At 45.2% G+C, this 14,390-nt stretch overlaps 1 protein-coding gene across 2 annotated transcripts in view; it reads right to left on the reverse strand.

The window, feature by feature from the left end:
* Positions 1-3,823: 3,823 nt before the first annotated feature.
* The window catches only part of Sh3bgrl2 (SH3 domain binding glutamate rich protein like 2), a 63,384-nt gene continuing 52,817 nt past the window's right edge, over positions 3,824-14,390 (reverse strand). For both annotated transcript variants that reach the window (XM_016003858.3, XM_076576757.1), the window contains exons 3-4: positions 10,962-11,042; positions 3,824-6,908 (exon numbers count right to left, since the gene is read on the reverse strand). In XM_016003858.3, coding sequence (XP_015859344.3) covers positions 6,897-6,908; positions 10,962-11,042 — 93 coding nt within the window. In that variant the 3' untranslated portion in view covers positions 3,824-6,896. The remainder of the gene's footprint in view (positions 6,909-10,961; positions 11,043-14,390) is intronic.

Below are 14,390 nucleotides of genomic sequence, written 5' to 3' on the forward strand. Positions count from 1 at the left end.
TTTAAAACCCTGGGCAGTTTGTTTTAATCTTTGGCAATATGACCAGAAAGAAATATCCAAAAGGCAGACTGTCCATATATTTAGTGAGCTTTGCAGACAACTGAGGAACTGGGGGCTAAGACCCAGGAACATTTACCACAGGCTTGCAGATAATAGCTGGCATCTGTGTGAGTCATTACATCCCCCTTTGAAAACAGAAAATACAAAATGCCACCATGACCTAGTTCAGACACAGGGCAACTCCAGACAGGAGTTCTGTAAGATGAAGCAGGCTGGGAGTGGGGGAGTCTGGACAGAGATGTGGAGCATTCGGCCAACCTGTGGCACTGCTGGTGGCCAGAACTGAAGAATTGACTCTTCCTTCACTACAAAAATGCTTCGAGCTATGGGGGCAAAAGGCAGAATGAGAAAAAGTCATTTTGTATCAGAAAATTATGTTCCCAAAGATGTTCGCATTTTCTTTCGGTATTATAAATGAAGAATTTTACCAAGACCTAAAAATATTTCTCTATTGTAAATTCAAGCACAAAGAGTGAAGTAAAGCTGTGTTGTCTAGGAGAACAATGAGGACCACATATGTAATCTAAAATATCTCACTGGCCACACTTAAGGGTGCAAGTGATCATCTTAATACTCAATTTAATAAATTCAGACTATCGTTTTAATGTGTAACCAATACAAAAATTATTCATGGGGTCATTTAAATGTTCACACTAAGTATAAAACCCGAAATATCTTAATTTCAAACCATGTCACAAACCCATGTGGGCTCATTTCAAGGGCTCAGTGCCTCACGTGGCCTGTTGGTACAGTGGATCAGTGCCTCACGTGGCCTGTTGGTACAGTGGACAGCACCATTCTGAACTGCACAGCTTTGCTCTGGGTAATCCTGCTGCACAGACACTTGCTCTAAAGCTTCTTCAGAGGAAGGTTTGGTTATGGTTTTTATTATTATAGGGCCCCATATTATGTATAATAATGTGGAAGTCTATTTTTTAAGGAGTTCTTCTCAATTTTTGTTCTAGTCACTATAACAAGCTTTGTTAATACACTAAAATACCAGTGTCCAGTCTGCCGAAAATGTCCCTTAGTAGGAAGCGAAGCCTGCCTTCTGGTTCCTCATAGTTCTCCCCACATGTAAACTGCTGCCACTTGCATTCCCTGGGTTATGCTCAGCATCGCATGGCTCATCTTTACTCAGCCTAGGAGTTATCCAAGGCTGAGCTCAAGAGCCATGCAACACCCTCACCCCACCCCCCACGCCCACGACTTAGCAAAGACTTTTCTGCTGTTCTTTCAAGTGTCAAACCATGTCTGGCCCACTGCTACAGGCCCAGTGCATGCTGACATCCTAAACAAACATGCACACATGTGTGGTATTGTGTTCCCCCAAATATTGTGCATGCTAATAAACTTATCTGGGTCAGAGACAGAGCAGCCACAATATTAAACATAAAGGATAGGCAGTGGTAGCACACGCCTTTAATCCTAGCATTCCAGAGGCAGAAATCCATGTGTTCAAGGATACAGACAGGCATGGGGACTCATCGCGCCTTTAATCCCAGGGAGTGGTGGTAGAAAGCAGAAAGGTATATGAGGTGTGAGGACCAGAAACTAGAAGTATTTGGCCTGGTTAAGCATTTGGCTGGTTAAGCTTTCAGGCGTCTAGCTGCACAGTTCAGCTGAGAGCCATTCGGATATGAGGACACGGAGGCTTCCAGTCTGAGGAAACAAGATCAGCTGAGAAGCTGGCCAGGTGAGGTTAGCTGTGGCTTGTTCTGTCTCTCTGACCATCCAGCATTTCACCCCAATACCTGATCCAGGTTTGATTTTATTAATAAGAACTTTTAAGATTCTGCTACACACATGAGCATAAAGTCCGCATAAAGATTTTTCTGGTGAAATCTGGGAAAGCAAACAGAATCATAGCACTGATGGCATTGATTTCCTGCCAAATAACAAACTGATGGGCCCAAAGACACTTTCAGAGATGACTGCTTCCTAGAGCAGAGACGTCCCTAAGCACATCTCACGGCTGACAGACAGGTTATATCAGCACACTTACCTTTATTTCCTGAAAACAGAGTAAACATTTGTGTGCATTTCCCATTTCTGGAAATAGCTTCGGAAGACTGTTTATTCCTGGTTTCTCTTCACTTTAAGAGCTAACTTGTGGCCTAGAGGTATGTCTCAGTGGTAGAATGTTTACTGAGCATGTGCAAGGTCCTGGGTTCAATCCCCAACAATACAAACAGAACATTTAATAACTAAAAACATATCCAAATAGTTGAGAAGTTTGACACAGGAATCCCATACTAAACATTTTTTGAAAAGCCAAACCCATTTAAAACTACACACTTAGCACAAATGTGACTAACAATCATAGAGATTGGTCAGGATCAGTAGTCCTAAAAATGTTAGCGTTTTTGTAACTGGTACTATAGCTGGAGAAAGCCACCTAACTCCATCCTTAAAGCTGGCGTGTGTGTGTGTGTGTGTGTGTGTGTGTGTGTGTGTGTGTGTGTGTGCGTGTGTGCGCGCGCTCTTCCTATCCAGCCAGCAATTTTACTTAAGGTATAGATCCACTCTTGTGTAAGTGCGCCAGAAATCAAAGGAAAGAATGCTCACAGCAACGTTCAATGGTCAGCAGCTGGAGAAAAAAGGATTATATATTCATCTACTGGAATGTTTTTTAACAATGAAAAGTTCCCACTGCAATGGACATTAAAAGGACGAAACAAAAACCCTGTATCCAGTTTAGTTCTGTTTATTATTCCTTATGGATACATACATGGAGACCAAACTTTAAAGGGTAGAACGGCTTCGATCACACAAATACAGGGTGAGGCCCCCTTTATTCAAGGGGGAGAAAGAGAAGGTCAGGGAGGGGCACACGGGGTGCCTAGGGGAAAAGGCAGTCAAGGCAGGCAGCAGGCAACAGGGGTTATTAGTATTACTCTTTATACTTCAGTAGGTATGTGTGTACGGATGCATGTAGTTCAATCTAAAAAGTCAGGATGGTTTTACTACGGGAAAAAACGTTAACATTTCTATGACGCGCTGTTGCCTGGAGTCCTGACCACTTACCCGGCCTGCCACTGACTGCTGCTGTATCGGCCTGCCGCTTTCTTTTGTTCTCCTCATCCTCCTGTGCTGCTCAGCCAGGGCCCATCACACTGTGAGGGCTTAATACATGCTGGCAGAACAGACAGCCATGCTAATCTCGCCTGTGTGTCTAGAACTGGGAAACCCTCCCTTTGGAATCTGGGTCACACACAGACAGGCCTATTTGCTGATTTGGTTTCATGAGTAGACACATTTCTGCCGGCTTAGAGCTTGTCGCCTTGGACCGACCCCTCCTCCACTCTCCATCTGTCCTGGTGTTTAAGTTCCGAAATTGTTTCTTGGTGAGTTCCGGCCTCAGCCCGCCCCCACCTTCTTTTGCTTCCAAATGTGGCTCAAAGGAGGCCCAAGTGAGGGAAGTCATGGCCACCCCTGGTGTTTTCTGCAACCGGTATGGGACAAACCACTAGAGTGGATTCAGTGTGCCTGGGAGACCACAGAACACACCAGTGGCTGAGGACGTCCCACCTCAGCAATGGACTGTGTGGGGGGTGGGCTGGGGTCTGTTTGCCTCCCGGTGTGCCCGGGCAGAACCACATGCATCCTTCTCAAGTGAGTGGCGCATGAGCTCTGTGTTTGTACCAGTCTAACCCTTTCATGGACGGCAGCAGAAACAGCTTCCTGGAGAAACCTAAAGGATCCAGCCAACTCCAGACTAAAAGTTGGAAAAGGAGTAAGACTAGGTAAGAAACAACTCCAGTTTTGGAATGCCATGTTTTCTGGAATTTATTCTCCTTTAATGAAGAATATAAAATCTGAGATTTCGCCAATGCCTTGAGAGACAGTTACAAACAAACCGAAATCAAAACGATTACACAGACTGAAGCAGACCCAGACACTCGGGGACAAACCTGTATCAAAGTATTCCTAGAAATAACAAAGCCCACAGTAAAATCAAACAAACCAAACAAAACATAAAAGCCTTTGGTACCTTTCAATAACAAAAGAAAAATATTTAGATGGCTAAATTCACACAATATAAAAAAGTAAATGTTGGGTTAACTTTATCAAACAAAGCAAAACTAAATAAAATACATTAGCAACTAAGGGCAAAATGTCTTCTTTTTCTCTTCTTAGATTTTAATAAACCCCCAGGATTTGGCAAAGAATTTCCTGAACTAAATGTTCTTCTGGTCTGCAGACACCTAGCAGTATGGCGTTCCACATTCACCTAAGGTTAAAATGGCACCATTCGGTCGTCAGCAGCCTGTTTCCTTGGTCCCACCAGGAAGTCAACCACCTTGAAAGGCCCTGGCATTACAGCCATGCCTGTACTTCTTTCCTAGGCTCTGAAGATGGTGGTGACCAAATCTACGGCAGCCAATTAAAGAGAATAAGAAGAACACTATTTCAGCTAAGTATGCAATTTTAGCACTTGGGAGACAGAAGGACTAGGTTCCAGGTGTACATAGCAAGACTCCGTCCTGAGCAACAGCCAATAGAAAGAGGGAAAGGAAGAAGGAAGGAGAAAAGTCAGTCCATCAGTCAGACTGGTAGGCATTTAAGTACAGACCTAGTATGTTCTACACACACCGTTGCCTGGGAACTACGGTCAACTCCATATCCTGGGCTTCCAGCCACTGAAAGAAGGAACTACCGCTCATCACGTTTCCTCTGCTGACTCTCCAGTGTGCCCGCAAAAGAATCACGGCAAGAAAATGACATGCAACTGTGATAGTAATTTTAAGCACACCATCTATTCAGTGTGTTTAACATGGTCATATTGGTATAATATGACCAATCAAAAAGTTATATGACAAATCTTGGTAGCTTTTTTTCCCTCACAAGTATGATGTTGCTCCTACAATTCAAAACATGCTAAGACTTCACTTTGCCAAACTGGTTCTTGGTACTCATTGGCAAGATTAGACTCAATCAGTGTAAGCTGGGCTGATTTCATGAGATAATTTTTAAGATCACTCTATTTTAAGTAGAAATGTGTCTTGTCAGTAGACTCACAAACTCAAACACAATATCCATTTAGAAGAAAAAGGAAAAAACAAAAAACCAAAAAACAACAACAAAAAAAAAACCCTGGGAAGTCCCTGGGATTTATCAAATGGAATTTGTCCTGGATCTTGTTTAAGCCCAGCTAGCCAGTAATATCCACAACTTGACAAGCTTTCCCTGGAGGGAAAATTGTACATCAAGCATCTGGTCCATTCATGAAGAAAGCTGAGTAATAGGACTGCAAATCTCAGGCTGAGATCTCAACTTCAGCTTTCAAAAAAATGACGCAGAACAGTCAACATTTATCAAAGCTCGCGGTGGGGGAGGCAGAGAGGGCCGCTAGTTTGCTCTGTCAATTTCTCAAACATTCCCTTCTCAGAATCAGAGTGGAAGGTCCTTCCTGCGGCATGCTGCTAGGGGAGGTGGAGAGTCCAGACAGCCCCAAGTTTATCCTAGTCAAGGTTAGCCCTATGTTTGAGGACTGTTCAGTGTTCACCAGCGTCCACGCAAAGAGCAGGGACTTTGCTTCTTAAGAAGGGTTCAGGACTACTCTCTAGACAGCTCCTTTCTTGTCTATGCTGCTCTGAAATCTCACTTTACTCATACATCAGGCAAGAATGCCTGTCTGTGTTACTCTGAAATGTCTGAGGCTGGGAATTGGTCTGAATAGGAGCAAAAGAGAATAAAGAGACAATGGTAAGTAACACGGGAAATCACACTAGCCAGTGGTGTGTTTTTCCTTTCCATGGTACTGGAGCTGAGCGCAGCAGCCTGAGTGTGCTATGCAAGTATTCATTCTACCATTAGACCCAGCCCTGGCAATCCTGGTGCCTTCTAAACACTTCATCAACGGTTCACAAAATATATCTAGTCGAGCATTTCCTTTCTCCAAAAATATAATCCCTTCACAAAATAGAACAAGCAGCTGTTACTCAGGGGAGCTGTATTTAAAAAATATATGTGCATGTGTAAGTAAACTACAAGAGCTGAAGATGCCTTTGCATACAGAGCAAACTTTCTATGAACTTCCTATTTACGTAGTGCACTTCTTAAAATACATCTCTCAAGCGGTCTTATGCATAGAGTGAAACTTCCCCTTGCAAGAGACAAAGAAGGAGACATGTTCCTCAGCAGCAGTCCTTTTCTGTCCCGTGACTTGGTTGTGACAGTGTGATATTGCAATGGTGGTTCCGGAAGCACCTGTAGGAGCCTGGAGAGTTTACAGGGGTGCCATATAGGTTTCCACTACAGAAAAGAGTCGAGAGCATCCAACGTCCCCCGCAGGCGTTATTACAAAGTACCAGAGAAGGGACATTTGTGATTCCGCAGTCAGAACCCTCGGTGTCCTCTGTCAACAGCCAGCATTGTCTTTCTTCTCTCTGATTCAAAGACTTTTCACCGTCCTGGCAAGCTGGTGGCAAGGATGTGATGCAGGCAGCGTAAAGAGGAGTGGACTTCTGCAATACTGGTGTCCAGGAAGACTGAGGGCAGATCCGACGTTTTCTCCCCCTGGTGCTGCCCAGTTATCCGCCAGTCATTAAGGACGCAGACTACAACAGGGGACAGGCAGTACTTCCTGTCTGTGAGCGAGGCAACCACAAGCAAACGAGAAAACAAGACAATCCACCACCAGAGCCCTGATTAGCTTAGAACAACCATGCAGTCCCCATTATTCCCAGGTCCTCCAAAAACCCCTTCTCCGGATCAAGCGAAGTGGCCGATTGTGCATGTGGCTTTGTCACAGTGATGCATCAGGTAAGCAGGTATGTGTCGAGTACCGGGGTGCTCCAAAATGCAACTCCATCACCTTCTACTCTTCATCTCTAAGGTTCAGCCTATTAAACAGAAGAAGGAGAAAGGCACAGTTATGCTGCATTGACCAGAAAATTTTTTTTTTTTTTTTTTTTTTTTTTTTTTTTTTAATGTCAGGAACAGAGATGGGGAGGCCATGAGTCACGCTCTGTGGCTGATAGGAGCAAGTCCTGACTTTTAAGCCAGAACCCTGATTTCAATCATACCCATCCAACCTGCAAACGTGAAAGGAAAAGCCTGTTTTCAGCAGCCACTGAGCCTCCTTCCTCTGAACACTGCCATGTTACTAGCACACAGCAGGTGGCTGTGACCTCTCAGGGGCACAAAGAGGTGCTGGTTAAGGGTGGTCCTGGGTGGACGACATCATCAAAATGGCCACCAAAATGGTCATTCATAAAGACCACCATCCCAATTGTCCAAGCACCGTTCTGTCTGTCCTCCAATTAAACAAGTGCCACCAAGAAGCCACAGCAATTTGATCCAGAGACGGCCAGAGAGTGTGCAGTGCCATCGGTTGTTACACATTCTGAAAACTGCCCCTAGTGGTGGGGACCTGGATGCAGAAATTTCCATACAGGATCTGCTTGGAGTCTATGAGAATAACAAACTGTGGCGTTTTACCTGAAATCTGCTGGTGAATGGCCCCCTTTCCTTAGTCAGGGAGACACCATGGAGGCCAATCACTGCTGAGTCCTGTCACTCTGTTTCCCTTCCTGGAACTTCCATCTCTCCCAGCTTTGATGGAAGTGGAAGACCTTAATTTTACATGCTAGCAATCCATTTACCTTTTACTTTAAAAAGTCCTCTGCAAGATAAACAATGTGTCCTGAGCCAGTGTGGCTCTTAGGTCCCCATTTAGTGATGCCTGTCCTTCCCCCACTCTGTCCACTTTGGAGAGTGGCCCAGCCAGAGCCTGTGGGCCATCAACACACACTCCTACCTACTGTGGGGGGCAATTACAGATGCTGACGGGGCTTCTGTGCTTCCTGGCTTCGTCTTTTATGTGTGCCTGCTGCAGGTGGTGGGAGGGAGGACAGGGTCACTTCTGCTGTATCACATCTAGGCCATTTTGTCCAAGCCCTCGACTGCAGACTTTCTAGTGAATGATAACCACGGTGAAAAGTAAGCAACTAAAAAGAGGGGCATGATTACTAGTTCTTGCACCCCACTCCTCTCAGGTGAAGAGGAACTATGTGTATTGCTGTGCCCTGAGGCTCTGATGGTTCAAGGGCCCGAGTGGCACAGGTACTCTGCCAGAGTTGTGCACTCTGTCCCAAGGGCTCCTGTCTAGGAACTGTTTCCAGGCCCTTTCTGCCTTTTGAGGGACAAGGTTCAATGGAACTAAGACTAAATATCACACGGATCAACCACCATGTGAGAATGGACTCTGTGAAGACCACAACTTTCTTTACAAATGCTAAGAATACACTGTGGGATTCTGTTACTGTTGTTTTGAACTAGGGTCTCAAGTGGACCAGTCTGGCTAGGACCTTGCTGTAGAACTGAAAATGACCTTAAATTTCTGATCCCCGCCCCCTCCACCTCTGCAGGGTTAGGGTTAAAGGGATGTTGCACTATGCTCAGCTTCATCAGTTTGGCCAGGACCTCGCTGTAGAACTGAGGATGGCCTTGAATTTCTGATTCCGCCCCCTCCACCTCTGCAGGGTTAGGGTTGGGGTTTTGCACTATGCTCAGCTTCGTCCGGTGCTGGGAATGAAACCCAGGACATCATGCATGCTAAGCAAGCCTGCAGTGATTGACCTACAGCCCCAGCCTCACTGTCTAAAGGAAAGAGAAGAGAGGAGAGGAGGGGAAGGGGAGGGAGGGGAGGGGAGGAGAGGGGAGGAGAGACGAGAGGAGAGGAGACGAGACGGGATGAGACAAAAAAACCAACCAACCAACCAACCAAAAAAGCAAGAGCCTGCTAAATCTCTAAGGCGTCTGTATCTTTGGAGAACACGAGAACAAGACGGCATGCACAGAGCATTTTCTATGAGGTTTCTACACAGACAATGGTGCCTACTGGGTTCCCACTGCCATCAGGTAATCCTTGCCCCAGGCTTCCCCCTACCCCCACCCCGTTCTCTGAAGTTAAATCTGGATTATTTAGTATCTTTGGGTGAAATATTTTATACAAATAACCTAATTTTCCTAACAAACATTCCCGTGTCTGACTTGTCTAAAAATGGTGTTCGGAACCTGTAAATACTTTCTGTGTGGGAGAGCCTCTGTTAAAAGCCCGTGCACAGGAACCACCCACGACCCATCTGCAGGCTTGCGGATGCTGAAACAAAGCCTTTTCACAGTAGCTCTGCTCCCAGGTGCTGCTGGAGGAGTTCTATTATTGAAGGCCTCTGCCTGCCTCCCACAGGTACTCTGGAGACTGGCCTATCCCAGGCAGCCTCAAAGGACCCGTGACTTACAAAGTTTCCGTAATGCACTGCAGGTTCAGCTGTGTTAAAAATAGACACTTTGGAATTCAGCTCAACTGAGCTGCAGCCAAGCCTCAATTACTATGTAGATAAAGATTGTAAGGAAAAAATGGAAAAGTGTCAATGCGGTCAATTCTGGGTAGTGATTTTAATAGTCTATTTTATATATATATTTACACCTTTCCATTAAAAAAAATAAGCCTAAATTACTTTTCTAGTCACAAAACCAGTGTTTTTAAATGAAGTAACCAAACTATTAACTTATTTGGTAAGTATCATTTTTTTTAAAGTAAACCTTTAAAAGTGCTTTACATGGTTGTGGAAATACCCATTATTTCTAAGTCTAGCACAAGACAAATAGGTTCTTCATGTTTTCCAAAAGGCTTATGACTCAACAAAGAGGCTTTGAAAATATTAGGTTTAGGAACCACACACAGGATCTCTTTTTGTTTCATTCTGGAGATGCCTTCAAATGTGGCTTTGCTTCTGCTGTTTCATAAAACTGCCTCTCCTTGGCATCTGTGGGGGGTTTGTCTCACACCCCCGCTGGAACCCCAGGATTCTCCAGTCTCTCCAGTGCACAGCACCTGCAGTTCACCCATGCAATCCGCCCTCCTGGAGATGCTTTGAACAATGGACATCTACGCCAACAAGTCTTAGGCTGTATTATCTAACAAATAAGGACAGGAAGGCCCAGTGCTTGGGAGACAGAGGCAGGAGGATCTCCATGAGTTCAAGGCTAGCCTGATCTCTATAGTGAGTTCCATGACAGTCAGACATAGAAAGACCCTGTCTCAAAAATCAACCAACCAACCAACCAACCAACCAACCGCAATAAGGACAAGAGAAAGCTGTACATGTTCAGTACAGATGTAATGTTTTTCAAATAATTTCAATCTGGGACCAAACGAATTACAAATGTTAGATCCAGACACAGGAAAAAATGCAATGTGAATGTGTAATTTAAATAGAAACTAGCTACCTATTTTGCTACCTTAAATCCCTCTTCCAAGAACAGAGGTATAAATTAAAAGTAAACTAATATTCTGATTTAAAGAAGTGAAAAATTTGAGTTTAAAAGAATTAAAAATGTTGTGTTTAACACTGAAGTCTATATTTACTCGAGAGACTGAACTTGAGGAGAGCAGCTGCTGTGGATGTCGCTCTGTATAAATAAACACTGATTGGCCAGTAGCCAGACAGGAAGTAGAGGTGGGACTAACAGAGAGGAGAACTGAGGGAACAGGAAGGAGAGGGGGATACTGCCTGGAGCCGCCACCAGGACAAGGAAGATGTAGGGTACCAGTAAGCCACGAGCCATGTGGCAAAGTATAGATTAATAAAAATGGGCTAAATATAAGAGTAAGAGCTAGACAATGACAGGCCTGAGCTAATGGCCAAGTAGTTTAAATAATGTAAGAGTCTGTGTGTTTATGTTATAAGTGGGCTCCGGAACCGGTGGGACTTGGCGGGAGCTGGAGACAAATTCTCCAGCTACAAGTAGCTATGCACCCCTCTCACCCACCCCCAAGGTCCCCCCAGCAGGCTAAACCCTGAAGCGAGAGAACAGAGGGTTCGTTACTGTGGACACCAGAACAGGAGTACAGAGCGCTAGCCTGCCTTGTGTACAGAAGATTAACCTACCGTGGACGCTGGCCGAGGCTTCAGGCCCAAGAAGGAGAAGACTGTGTTGCTCTCTTTTGATTCAAAAAAACTGTCATAGTCCTAGAAAAGGAAGAAGAGAAAATAAAACCAGTGAGCGACAGCAAACAAGTATCTTTATGGCTGATGCTTTCAAAACATCCTACATGGAAGTGAGGAAGCAATGTACTGTTGCTCTGTCAAGGCCAAGGAAGACCTATCTATATGCTCCGAGTGGGTTCAACACGCTAAAGTTGAAAGGGCACACCCTTGAGTGAGAACACTGATATAACAAGTCTTTTTTAATCTATAACTAGGACAGCATTAAACTCATCAGCAGAAACAAAGGAGCAATCACATTCCTTTTTCTTCATGTGTCAAATTAGAATTTATCTATATGGACTGGCTTTGACCTTCGATTACACCGTAGAGGCTAATATGGAAAGCCACCTCCCAATGCCATGCTCGAGACTTTGCTATCCAAGATTTTAAAACAAAACAAAAATCCAACAAACAAACACCACTGGTCAACAGGAAAGTCACAGGGGTCTGCAGGTGTCAGTTAGTTAGAATGCAAAGGCTTCTGTTCTGCTTTTGAAGTTTCCTGTGGATGGGCAGTGCAGTGCCCAAGTGGGACAGCTGGCGTCTGCCTGCTGCACCGCCCTTGAACTTCACACGCCCTTTACTAGGGACAGTACCGGCCCAGGGGGAAACGGGGCATGGGCGCATGCATGCTGGTCACTGAGCGTAATGAACTCTCGTCCAGCTGAGCCAACGTTACTATCTATTTTAAATACATCTGAAATCTAAATGAGACGTCTAGTTCTCACAAAGCCCCATTTGATTTAACATGTGTGAATGATCAGATCTGGCTCTGTGGACAGCCCCTATCAGCAAGTCTCATGGCCTTAAAAGCCACTCTGATTCTAACCTGTCGTCATCCTGGCCTCAGGTTTACAGTAGCCATTCCTTCTGTCACTTACGGACCAAACCAAGGAGTACCATGTCTGTCGGAAAGGAGAGGCTCAGCACGTTAAACAGAAGTGTCGCAGATAGACAGAGTTGGCCATGTAAATGGCTGGGGACAAGGACACTGAAGGCAAGGGCGGCATGGGAAAGCAGAGAGTTGTCAGGGCGCCTGGCACCATGTACCCTGGGTTTTGTGTCATTTCACCTTAAGTACAAAGGGTTTAAAACAGGGAACAGAATGATCTCACTTCTTCTGTGACAACACTCAGTAGGCATGTGGAGAATGTCTCAGACAAGGGGAGCACTGAGAAAACCAGAGAGAAAGTTAGGAGGGCACCTGGTAATTCAGGCCAGCCAGGGTCCCCGCCAGGACCAGGGTAGAGGCGGTGGACAGGGACACAGGCAGGAGACACATCCCGAAAGCAGAAACTGATAGTTGGTTTTGGATTGGATGGATAGATGGAGAGAATCAGGGACTAGAGTGACTCCTGGCTTTAACTTGATGGGAATACTGGGGGGAAACTGGAGTTGAGCTGAACACGCTGTTTGAGAAACATAAGACCCCTGACTGAAGCAGATCTTGAGGAGGAGCCAAAGGTTGCAAGACATTACACATTTTATTAAAAAGTTGCTCATCTGGGAAATGTGAGCCAAATGACACCACACATAGGTCTAAGTCTGACGTACAACACAGGCAAAATACCCAGGAAGTAGAAAGAGGCCACAGTCTCTGCTGCAAAACTTTTGACCAAAAGCTGAACGCCACTGCACTGATCCAGGCTGAATACCCCTGTCCAGTGTGCGTCCCTCTGACAATGCAGACAACCCGCATGCAGGCTGGAGGGTGAGGGCTGCATTACAGCCGGATTCCACCCATCCCGCCAGGCACCCACTGGAGGAAATGCAGTGTATCTGACCCTTTCTCCACCACACTCTGCCTCTGCCCTGGCTACATTCTTTTCCGAGGGCATCTCCCCTAATGGAATTCACTTCCAGCTCTGACCTCTGCAACATTCCAGGTCTTTGCAGCAAGCTGCTTGGCACAAGCAAACCCCGGTTCCTGGTCTTCAGGATCCGATATGCACCTCTCAGAGAGTGGCTCCACTCTAATGAGCACCGCATGTCTGACATGAGCATTGCACTCCCTAACTAAGGAGCCCTGTTTCAGCCACTGACAAGAAAACAACAAAGCCCTGCGTGTCTTACACACACGAGCCCTGTGCATCTTACACACATGAGCCCTGCATGTCTCACACACACGAGCCCTGCATGTCTCACACACATGAGCCCTGCACGTCTAACACACACGAGCCCTGCATGTCTCACACATGAGCCCTGCACGTCTTATACATGAGCCCTGAATGTCTCACACATGAGCCCCGCATGTCTCACACACACTGCATTTCTTACACACACACACACACACACACACACACACACACACACACACACACACACACAGGAGCACTGTACGTCTTACACACATGAGCCCCGCATGTCTTATTTAAATGACCACAGAGAAAGTTCATGTGCGTGTCTTACACACACGAGCACCGTACGTCTTACACACATGCATGTCAGGTTCACAAACTTGGCTGGCCCTTTACACTTCCCAGCTGTCTTCCTTGTGTCACGAGCTACTGAAGTCACTGAACTACAGACCCCCGGAGCTGCGGGAAGTGGACGGAAGCTGTGTCAGCGGCCAGGCCCTCCCTGGGCACTGCTGTGGTTACAGATGACTACTGGGAGAGCTGGCCTTTCCTCCTTTCCGCTTTCAAAGGAGTCTAGTGGTAACCCTGAAACATTATGTAAAATAGTAAAGGGACTTACAACGAGATTCAATATCTACACCTCAGGAAATATTTGTAAACCTCAAAAATCGTCATTATCCCCCAAACCACAAATTTTAATGTAAAACAAACTTTTCACACAATTGTTAAGTAACACCTAAAATATATATACAGGCAGAAAATACATACAACAGTATCAATAACCCATTTATTCACATTGAAATGAAGCTGTTCTTACAAGTTTTAGTCACCAACAAAGGTATTTGCAAATGTCAGATATTTAGAAATCTTGGGATAATTTTTCTAATTTATAAAAAGAAAAAAATTCTTCTAAACTATATTTCTTTACAAAAATGATAAGCATTATTTTTATTTAATCAACTTTCAGCTCAATGCCCTGGAGCTAAGGCCAGGGGGCTTCGGGCTGGAAAATTGCTGACTTAGACTCAATAAGAACTTAGAAATTGTCCCTAAGATAATTAACCCCCAAAGAAGGTGACAGATACCAAAGTCAGTAATTAACTATAAAAGCAGAATCATTTACAGCCATTTGAAAACTCTGTTATTATTCTGTGTATGATATGTGTGGATGTGGAGGAGGCGTGGCCATGCCAGGACACCTGGAGAAAGTCAGAAAGAGGACAGTTCTGTGGAGCCAGCTTCCAGGGACCAC

This window comes from Peromyscus maniculatus, chromosome 7, assembly GCF_049852395.1.
Source record: "Peromyscus maniculatus bairdii isolate BWxNUB_F1_BW_parent chromosome 7, HU_Pman_BW_mat_3.1, whole genome shotgun sequence".
NCBI lineage: Eukaryota > Metazoa > Chordata > Mammalia > Rodentia > Cricetidae > Peromyscus > Peromyscus maniculatus.